The 11,440-nt window shown below is 23.6% G+C and overlaps 2 protein-coding genes across 6 annotated transcripts in view; one reads left to right on the top strand and one right to left on the bottom strand.

Moving 5' to 3' along the window:
- Positions 1-1,500: 1,500 nt before the first annotated feature.
- The window catches only part of LOC126902921 (gamma-interferon-inducible lysosomal thiol reductase-like), a 12,352-nt gene continuing 2,412 nt past the window's right edge, over positions 1,501-11,440 (bottom strand). Inside the window, exons 1-6 of one of the 3 annotated variants that reach the window (XM_050680661.1) lie at positions 3,526-3,544; positions 3,280-3,380; positions 2,930-3,064; positions 2,281-2,454; positions 1,920-2,075; positions 1,501-1,817 (exon numbers count right to left, since the gene is read on the bottom strand). In XM_050680661.1, the coding sequence (XP_050536618.1) occupies positions 1,725-1,817; positions 1,920-2,075; positions 2,281-2,454; positions 2,930-3,064; positions 3,280-3,380; position 3,526 (660 nt within the window). In that variant the 5' untranslated portion in view covers positions 3,527-3,544 and the 3' untranslated portion in view covers positions 1,501-1,724. The other 2 variants (XM_050680668.1, XM_050680652.1) reach the window with 2 other exon arrangements.
- LOC126902906 (pickpocket protein 28-like) lies at positions 5,200-10,912 on the top strand. Of its 3 annotated transcripts, none has more exons than XM_050680631.1 (10): positions 5,200-5,531; positions 7,717-7,929; positions 7,990-8,095; positions 8,633-8,799; positions 8,878-9,091; positions 9,159-9,431; positions 10,055-10,118; positions 10,211-10,333; positions 10,537-10,578; positions 10,637-10,912. In XM_050680631.1, the coding sequence occupies exons 1-10, from the start codon at positions 5,356-5,358 to the stop codon at positions 10,789-10,791; spliced, it is 1,533 nt and encodes a 510-aa protein (XP_050536588.1). In that variant the 5' UTR covers positions 5,200-5,355; the 3' UTR covers positions 10,792-10,912. The 3 variants fall into 3 exon arrangements, with proteins under 3 accessions (XP_050536588.1, XP_050536596.1, XP_050536580.1); XM_050680639.1 differs by having other exon boundaries at positions 10,211-10,340; positions 10,637-10,753; XM_050680623.1 differs by having other exon boundaries at positions 5,203-5,531; positions 10,211-10,340; positions 10,484-10,578.

Below are 11,440 nucleotides of genomic sequence, written 5' to 3'. Positions count from 1 at the left end.
ATTACATTATTTTAATATATAAAGGATATTTAATTCAGTCACCGGCATAAAGTATCAACTTTCTATAATTATTTCTATTATTGTTAAAAATATTTAATATTATTCTAATATATAGATTTACGTACTACCTGATAATAATAGCTCACTATGGAGTAACAGCTATTTAATTTTCCTTCAACCAATAAAAGTTATAATTGTATTATTCGATGGAAAATTGATCTTTGTACTGCTTCTTTGTTTTAAAACAATGTCTAAATTATCAAATTTTTTGATAAATTAGACAACATTTATTAGACTAATAAAAAATATGTCTACCTGTATTATATTTATAATTTAAAATTAAATACATGATTAAGATAATATTGAAAATGTCAAGTATGCTTATTATTTTTATTAAATTTGAATATTTATAATAAATTACTATTATAGATAGTTTAAATGTATAATGAATTTACTATAATATCAAACATTTTTATTGATGTTTAAATATATAGTAATAAAATAGTGTTTTAGGTAGATGATTATCATTTATTAAAAATATATTAATTCTATTTTATACTGTTTTATTAATATAACAAATATCTAGCTTTCAAATACATTTCAAGTTTTTCAAAATTATATGAATTTTGTCTAATAGGCTATTTATTAGCTTAGTATAAAAAATTAAAATCGAACTTATCATTCTTTGGCTGATTGACTGTATTGATATTTTTTCTTTTTAAATAAAATAAGTTTTACAAAAAAGTTCGAAACAAGGTTATCTTAAACAAAAATTGCTAAACTCAGATTTTTTTTCTCAAGAAAATTAATTTTAACACATTTTATTATAGTGCTTTCTAAGAATTATGAATTGCAGATTCAGTGCAAATGTGATTATCTCGACAAAAACAAAGTTATTTATTGATAAATATTTTATACTTATAAATAATTTTAAAAGTTGTATAGGTCATTTTTAATTAAATCATTTTTGTCTATATTTTGTAAAAAAACATTTATTTAGTTAGCTAATTATTCCTTGAAAATAAAATTTTAATAAAAAAGAAAACACATGATTAAATATAACGCTATCAGTCTTGAGAAATAGCTATTTGATATCAATAACGTGACTACAAGTAAACTCTTTATAGTTGTGATTTGTTTACTGTTAAAAATAATATTTTTAAGTTATAATCAAATATTATTGATCAATATAAAATTTTAATTCTATATACATTGGAAATAACAATATGTTTGTCCTATCAATCCATGATTATCGATAAAAGTTTAGTTTCATTGTGAAATGTCTGTTATTTTAATTTGAACAATGTTTGGTTTCTTAAAGTTTATCATCAAGTCTACGCGTAAACAAAACAGTTTTGAATACCAATAAAGCCTTTTAAATTAAAAAAATAATAATTTTTTTTTACTTTTATAAGTTAAGTAAATAAATTTACTTTTTGACTTAAAAAATAACTATGTTCAAGTGTTGACCAAATACTTCATAAAAATTTATTCATGACATTTTTACGTCATTAAAAATAGTTTTTTATTACATAGCAATTAGAGTTTTTTCATAAAAAGAACTTAAACAATAAATAAATAATAAACATAAATCAATAAATGAATATACTTATAAAACATAAATGTATGTACATGGCAAGGTGTGCTGTTTAAAAATAATGTAAAATCGATGGAATGATGGACGGATTATAAAATTATCTAGTTTGGAATATATTCGGATATTTCTAACAAATTTTGGCAGGTTTAGGGATTAAATAATTACAAATAGCTTTGGGAAAATTGTGTTCTGCATTATATTGATCGATTTTATTAAAAACCTGAAAGAAAATTTAGTTAATAATAATTGATTGGCTTTTGATAAATAAAACTACAAATTAAAAGTATAAACTTTAAAAAACATATTTGGTATCAGTACTTACTCCATTAAATGTAATTAAAGGCACCCAAGATAATCTTGGGATAAGAGAACGTGTTCTGTTTCCATAATGGGCAAGAAGTTCACTGCTAAAATCATCGTTTTGAACACAATCTTTTATTTTTTTATACGACTGTAATAATCCTAATTTTTTTGCACACTGAAAAATAAATAAATTAAAAGTAATAATTAAAAAAAAATTATTAGTATTGAATTTAATAGACAAAAAAATCAAAATTTTATGAACTTTGATAATTTATTATTAAAATTAATTGTGTGATTTGGCGGCAAGCAAAAGAATTATTTCTATTGAAAGAATGTGTTCATTGCATATTTATTCATTGACTAATAATATAATAACTTACTAGGTAAGCAGAATGTGTTTTTTTTACAGAAGTCATATAACATGTGAGATACTGTGCTAAACATTTAGGTTTAGATGGTAATACGTTAATAGCGCAAGCTTGCCATTTATTATCAGAACATTCCAAAGGGCCGTGTTGGCAGGTAAAATTCCATTTTCCTTCTGATTGGGTTTGCTATAACAATTCAAAAATCAAGTAAAAAATGTATTACATTTATTTTGAATTTTATTGATTATTGTACTGATTATTTCCAATTTTTATTCATTTTTTTAATAAAATGATCAAATTTGTATTATTTTTCAGGCTATTTACTTTTTTAAATTTTCATTATTTAAATGATTTTTAATTTTATTGAATTTATTAATTGAATTATTTCGACTTATTTAATAGGTTTAGAAAAACGTAACCGTGGTTTAGTAGTATTTCAATAAAACATAAAAAATGTTTTTCCCTAAAAATAAATTTTCAAAACAATACGTTTCACTTAGCATTTCACTTATGATTTATGCCTTTTTCCCCTACTCTAAATATGATTTTAAATTAAAGTAAATTACTGAAGCTATTTATTTTGTTAATATAATCAATAAAAAAGTAATGTGTAATAAAATAAAAAATTAACTTAATTAATCATCCAACTTTATTTACTTACATTACAGTTTCCGTAGGGCACAAAATCTAAATTTAAGTACTTGTAAAATTTCTCCAAATTTGGTTTCAATTGATTTGTAAAGAAGTTAATACAATCTGGACACAGACTTTCATAGTATATAGAAACAGTAACCCTCTAGAAAAGTTTAAATTTATACATAAAAACTTATTTAGTAAATTAAAGTTTAGCTGACGATAAAGATGATATTACCCGTTAGCATACTATATTGTTAGAAGGTTGAATAATTAAAAAAATATTTATGTTAGTTTGAAAAAGCTTAAACTTTCTACAAATGTTTACTCAAATATATTTATCTAAAAATTATACATTAATAGACGTGTGTTACTTACAGGGACAGAGTTTTGATTTTGATTTTCTATGTTGGGCCAATCATATAACGGTTTTGGTATGGTTTTGAACCCTGTTAAACTCGACAATTCGGCTCTGATCACTAAAATATATACGGAAAATAAAAAAAAAACTTTAAAAAACATTTTGAAAAATAGAACGTACACCGAATCACAATCGTTACGTCCGATTGTTTCACAGGAGATTGATTAATGAAATTTATTAATGAATTCACTGACTGTCCTTACTTCTTTGTCGATATTATCAGTGTTTCAATTATAATGAGATATTTAACAAATCAATACAGATGAATTTACACTTTAACTCATTAGTTTATTTCACTGATTAATAGATATTTAATTACTTTATCAGAGAAATAAAACGCTATGTTAAATGCATATCATTTCTTTCTGTAAATTTATATTAAGCATGTTTTACTATACATCGCGTGATTAAATCGAATGATTATTTATTCTTTCCATATAACACCACCAGAAAAATTTGTAAATGTGATTATTTTTTTTCAACAGAGGTCATAAAAACATATTTTTTCATATAAAGAGTAATTCATTTATAACCACTTAATGAATCAAAAAATTTAAGTAAACGTTTTTTTATAATTTATCATGAAGTATCTTTTAGAATAATTCCTTATACCATATAAGGTTGTCGAATTTATTTTTTCAAATGGAAATATACATAATAAACGTAAATTATATGATATTTTATCCTTTGCCACTTAATAAATAGAAAAATAACTGTTTTAATGAGAATTTTTAAATTGTTAATAACTTCCGAAATAGTTCAATAGTTGCTAACGATATTTTCTTATTTAGATGATTTTCTATTTCTAAACTAGTTAAATATATATGTATGTTGATATTAGAAAAAATTAAGTTGACACCCTTAAAATGTATAAGGAATGACATAAAAATACTACATCATTGATAAATTGTGATAATATGGAACTAAAATAAATCATAAGTAAAATTTTCAATATTGTATATATATTTGGATTAAGTAGTGAATAATAAATAAATCTCTCTGTATACATAGGGACTGGAGAAGTACCTCAAAAATACTGGTTATTGAATCAGAACCTTTTTAATTTTTATAACCTAATGTGGAATATAAATTTTTGTTTTTAGAAAATTCAGTACCGGAACCGTTTTAAAACTTTCAAAAATAAAGGATTTAACTGTTTTTTTTTATAGTGCCATATCATATCATAAAATTTTTTACTACCCCTCAGCAACAAAAAAAAAATTATTTAATTTTGTAATTATTTTCGTTTTAGTAACTTTTTTCTTATTAGGACAAATAATAAAAAATATGTTTTTAACGTAGCCTAAAAATAAAAAATGCAAAAAAAATTTTGAATCAAAAGTTATTGTTGTTATCATATGTTTACAACTCAATCTATATGCAACACATAAAAAATATGAAAATTCAAGAAAATGGTTGTATATGAGTGAATATAGAATGTTGTTTTTATTTATAGATTATTGTACAATTTATGTAGACTGACTAACCACTAAAAATTATTTAACCTTCTTAAAATTGTATTTGTAAGTTTAGACATATTTCAATACTTTATGGAAATTGAAAGAGAAAGTCTAAAAATCTCGATTCGTTAGTTATGTGTAGATAGAAGAAGAATCATTGAAAAAATTAGCGTTTATTGCGTATTAAAAAAATGTTTTTTTATTTTATCCATAATGAATTTTACAAAGACGCTTCAAACATTACATGGGTTATTTCTGAACGAATTTAGAGAAAAAAATTATCAACAAAAACTTTTAATTTTCTGCAAAATATTGTATATACGATATATGATGTTTTCCATATTAATAATAAAATAGAACTACACTTAAAGAATTTGAATAACCATTAAAAAATAACTATGCTTGAAGTTATTTGTCACTACTCATTATAAAAGTATTTCAAGTTGTATTTGCAATAAATAATTCCTGTTTCTCTAAATGACATTGACTGCAATCAAAATGTCGAACATTAATAGTTGAATTAACTTAAGAAATAGTTATACGCAGCAGTGTATACTTTTAAAATAAAGGAAAATGTTTGAAGTACGCAAAAATAAAATACTCCGAAGACAATTAAATAATTTGAGGATTAAAAGTAAACCTATTCAAAAATCAACAAGTATCGCCGATTATTTACGCGAATTTTCATTAATCACCACTTTACACGGCATAGTTTATTTAGGAGAATCTAAAAGACCATTCTTTGAGAGGTTAGTATTGAGTAATAAGCACACAAAAAAAATTAATTAAACTTTATTGGTTTATATTATCATATAGTTTTAGCTCTACAATAAAAATAATGTTAAGGTAACAGTTATTAAAAAAGAATTATTTTGAAATATATATCTAATACATATTTTAGAGAAAATTATTTAAATACAAATACAAACACTTTTCAAAAGTATTCCAAATTTGTTGAAATATTTTTATTTTTGATACAAAGCAGAGAATGTATTAATTTCTATGATGGTTTTTTTTTTATCTCTTACCACTTTTGCTTAGTTTTCAGAGGACCAATTTTTTTCAGCTATACGTCAAATAACTATAAATCGTATCTATTTAAAAAAAACTACAATAAAAAATTAAACAATTTCTCTCGTTCTCCGTAAAAGTGAAAATCCATAAAAGAAAATACTATTTTTGAAATCTGTAAATTTCGACGATAAATTTTTAAAAATATTTTACTTAAATCTGCTTTAACTTGCATCCACCTATTCATATTTTGTGGAAATGTATGTATAGCTTATAAACCCTACTTTTCTTGTCAGGTGGTTTATATTCTGTTCTCTTTATGTTAAGATCTCAAATTTGATAATTTGATACAATTTTAGAAGTATTTCTAAAATTTCTGGTTTATCTCTTTTAGTAACTTATGATGTTCTACGGAATATACCTCTTTTTGTAGGAATCCCTGTTTAACACTCTTAATTACTTTTGTTTTATTGAACTGTCTTAAATGGATCGTTCTTTAAGCATTGTTTTTATCCATTTGACAATAAGTGGTTCTATTCCATACTGTTGTATAGATTAACACATAACATTAAAAGAGTGTATTTTCAAAAGCCCCTAAAAAGTGCAGTAGTATACATATAGAGTGATTTTTTTATCCTAACCTACTCAATTACTCAGAGAATGAAAATAATTTAAACATTATATCTTCTATAGCTTTCTCGACTTCGATGGTTAAATTATATAGAACCCTGTCAATAAATTTCCCTGTTTGATCTGCATGTTGGTTCTTATGTAGAGGGCCCTCTTTTAAGTATCTGTTAATAATTTTCTCTATATTATTAAGAAATAAAAGAAGTGAAACTGATTTGTCTGTAGGATTTTGCTTTATAGTTGATAGCAATTTTTTTAAATTCTCATTATTAGTATAACTAAAAAAATGTATGTGTCCTAATATAAAATTACTACAAAAAAAATTTGTTGATGAGTAAACAAAAAAATTATTTTATCATTGTCATCCTAAAATCATCAAAGAGCTATTAAAATACTAGAGGGACTCCAACTCCCCTAAAATATACTTGGATGCAACATTACTTATTTCATTAATTCTCAGGAAATAAATTTAGGAAAATCAAGAACTTAAGCGGAATGGGATAATTCACCTAAAATTAAAACAATCATTAAAATTATTATCTTTTAAAAAAAAACATTTATTTTCATGGTCTCCAAATTGTGTGACAATGTTTTTACTTACAAAAAAACTTAATTATTGAAATACTATATAGTATATATACTATATAGTGACTGAAAATATAAGTAAATAATAATTTTTTTAGCTTTGATGCTAAGTTGAGAAGATATTAATTTTACCGTGATGTGTTTATTATTATTTTTTTGTATCTGTCATTACTTTTTCTCAGCTTTCACTAATCTGATTTATTTCAACGATACGCTACAAGACCTTAAATTGTACTTATTTAAAGACATTACCATTAAAAATAGAAAAAATGTCCTTATTTCCCTGTAAATGGGGAAAGTTCCCAAATTTTAAAAATTGATAGTTTTGGATATTATTTTTTTTTAAAACTGCCATAAGTTTTTAAACATGAACAAATCAACATAACTTTTTTTCTTAGATACCTTAGATATTTAACTATCATTGGTATATTTTTTGTGAGGTCTGGCCCTTTACCTGCTGACAGGGGGCAACTTTTCCACAAAAATTTAACTTTTTCAGCTGAACTTTTCAAAATGTTCCGGAAATACTGACTCGTTTAAATATATCAAAATATTTTCAAGTACTAAGATGTGTTAGTATTGTTGATCTCTAATTGGCATGATTAATGCAATTTCTTTAAATTAATAACAATATTTAAATTAGTTATCCAATATAATAAAAATTAATAACTTTTCCGGTTTATAATAAAAATGTAATTGTGTTATTAGAATTCTTTGGTTGAGTATCATGTCTTTGGTATTGTATTTCTGTGGAGCAGAAATAATCGTATTATTTAATAATTGGAAAAGCAACACTATGGTTTTGACGTTAGATCTCAATTATAATGTATGGAACATTCCGTTTCCAGCTATTACATTTTGTAGTGATGTTCAGCTTCAACATTTTGATTACAATCTTTTTATGGATGAAGTTTCTAAGAGGTATATATATATATTTTTCCTTATTTTATAAAAAGCATAAATTTGAAAATCAATTTTCAGTGAGTTTAAAGATTCAATAAACACGGTATGTAACGACTATTATAGTGTCAATAAAAATGTATCATTAAAATCTATTAAACCACAAATTTGGAAAAAAATTATACAAGTGAGAAACCATTAATAGAATTTTTTTAAAACTCTTTTTATAAAAATACTATAGGTACTCTAAAATTATTTGTGAATGGAATAATTTATTGACTTCCGTGTATTATTATTTAATATTTTTCCTTTACGCTTACAAGTAAAATTTTGCATTACACAATTTGAACAAAATGATTGATAAATATTAGATAGATTATTTAACTACGCATACGCATATTTTTATACGCAATAATAATACAGATAACTAAAAAAATTATAATTTAATTATGATAGTTGATTCTATGACAGACCATTTTTACTTCTCTGCGCTTGTAACCACTTCTCAAAATATAAATTAAAGAAAAGTTATATTTATAACAAAAATTTATAAGACTTTTATTTTTCCACTTTAATAAAAGCTCTCAACTTACATGAGTATTTACTAAACTTTCTTTTATTTACTAAATTTGAATCTAGTTATAATAAATTTATGATTAAATGTTATACTTTACTTTAAAACTATGGAATAATTTATTATACAGATTTTTATTTTATTTTTAAGAAATTTGCTGTGACATGTGGTCAGCGAATAATTACTATGTACTGGCTAGACGATGAAATACAATCCAGCTGTCAATATTTTCAACCAATTTTTACACAATATGGTCTTTGTTACTCGCTTAATATGATGCCATTTCAGTTGCTATTTCATTCTAAATATTATGAAACGTAATTTTTAATTATTTATTTTAGTAATTATTTAATCATACAAATTTTATAATTATAATTATAATTTTATATTTTTAGATTATCGTTTCCAAACCACACTTTAGCTGACATTATTACAAAGAAAAAAGAAACTTCCTGGTCACCTGATAAAGGCTTCAGTAAAAATGCAATACCGTTCGATACTCCTTGGAGAGTTACAGGGGATACTAACAACGATGCAGTAAGATTGGTTTTCAATTTGAGAAATATTGAAGGTGACAATTATTGTCCTCATACTATGTCTGGTGTTGTGGTTAGTCTGGGTTTATTTATCAATAAGTTTTATTTAATGGTTCATAAAAATTTTCTTTATTTTTAAGTTAATTTTACACAATCCTTCCGATACACCGTCAGGATATCATCCATCTGCGTATTTAGCTAGTAATCATGGACTATCAATATCACTTTCTGTCCTCCACAGACCTACATCGCAGTCACTTGCTAAATGGTCTCCTGAAATGCGGCATTGTTTTTATGAGAACGAGAAAAGACTGAAGTTTTTTAAATTGTATACCTTTCGTAATTGTATATCTGAATGTCAAGCTAATTTAACATTCCGAAAATGTGGATGTGCTGCATTTTACCAGCCAAGAAAGTTGATTAAATTATTTTTGTGTGTTTATAGTGTTTGATGTGTCTCAAAATAAGTGGAGGGACGTCTTCCATTTCTGTTTTACTTCATTATTGCATTTGACGAACAAACCTCATGTTTAAGAATATATGTTAATAAGATATATTAATCAATATTATTTTTATAAATTTAAAGAAAATACAAAAGATACTTAAAAAACTCTATTAAATGTATACTACTATAATATTTTCTATTAATTTCAAGAAATTTAGTCAATATATCAATACGAAATTATAATTTATTTAATAGTTGTGTTTTTCTATTATAAATTTTATAATAGACAAACATCAATATATAAGATAAGTTTTATGTACCAAAAATAAATATCAAGGGTGTTGTATTATTTTGAACAAACTAAAAAAAATAATGGAATATGTAAAAAAAAGTTAGTTGATGCTCCCTTATTTTCTCAATCGACCATTCTGTAGACAGTAGAAGAAATTAAGTATGAGTCAAAATAAAATAAAAAAAATTGTTAATCTATAATAATATTTAATGCTTCTGCTTTAGTTTATAATAATTCATTTAATAGCCAAAGAACTTTAATTCAAAAATATTAAAAGTGTATTAATAATTTGTTTAGGAGATTCTGAAGTCCCTATATGTGGCAGTCAGAATTATCGATGCTATAAATCATCTTTCAATAGTGGCAAGTATATATTATTCAAACATAAAATAGATAATTACTATTCATTACTTGTATAAAATGTCATAATATCATAGATTTTTCAAAATTTCCAGAAGATTTAAGAGTACTAAATTCCAGTGATAAAGATTGTGGATGTTTACCGGATTGTTCTGGGTATAATTATGATTATGATGTAGTGAAATTATATAGAAATTGGAGTACAAGTTTTTCAAATGGTGAACAGTAAGCATATAAATGTTAAAGTTTTTTATAGTATTTAAATAAATATTTATATAACGATCTTAACAACAGCAAAAAAAAAAAAAATTATTTTCAATACTTTTATTTTATGATTATTTTAAATTGTAATAATTTTCTGTTCCTAGTTTTCCAAATGTAGGTATTGCTAATTTATACTATAAATACAATTTGATTCCAGTTGCTCGAAGAAATGCTTTACTACCATTTAATGAGTTGCTCGGTAAGATTATATAAACATAATAAATTACTTGTTACATATTTTTTGTACTCAATTTTAGGTAATATTGGAGGACTACTCGGATTATTTTTAGGATGCAGTTTAATAAGTTTTTTTGAAATTATATATTTTTTTTTAATAAGATTATACTTTGATAAACGCAAACTTAAAAAGGACATTGAAAGTATAAATGTTTCACATGTTTCATTAAAATAGCACAGTGTGTTTTTAAAGTATATACGTAGTAAGATTTAAAGAGATATGTTATTAGATTTAGTAAAATTAGTTCCATACATAGCAAGTATAAACATTTATTATAGAATATCTCGATTAATTATGTAACTTTCAATAATATTTTACAAAAGTTTATAAAAATGAAAATTTTTAATGAAATCTGAATAAAATAAATGTTATAAAGTATATTATTGAGTAATAAGTAGTAATACATGTTTAATCGTGTATTTTTTTTTTAAATTAAGTGTTGAATTTATTGGGTCATACTTATTATGATCATCCTCTTACACAATGAGTTCTAGAGTCTCCAATTGCAAATATAATGCATTGCGTAGCTCAACTAGATAGCTTATTGTTTTTTTATGACATTGCTGTCGTAGTCAAGAGTTGTTTATTATTAATTATGACTATCAATGAATATCCTTTCTGTATTATCAGTTAGTGTATTTATAAATTCACAACAATGTGCCTACTACCATTTATAATAACAATGCTGTGTACCATCTAATATCGATATCATAAAAAATCAATTAGCTGCCTGTATTTGTAATCTCTTGTGTATCATACATAAATATTAACTCAAAAATTAGAAACTTTTAATGTTTATATCTAATAAACTAATAAAGTTATA

This window comes from Daktulosphaira vitifoliae, unplaced genomic scaffold, assembly GCF_025091365.1.
Source record: "Daktulosphaira vitifoliae isolate Bord-2020 unplaced genomic scaffold, ASM2509136v1 Scaffold_1, whole genome shotgun sequence".
Taxonomy (NCBI): Eukaryota; Metazoa; Arthropoda; class Insecta; order Hemiptera; family Phylloxeridae; genus Daktulosphaira; species Daktulosphaira vitifoliae.
Note: the sequence above shows the minus strand (reverse complement) of the source record. Positions and strands in the feature narration are given on the sequence as shown.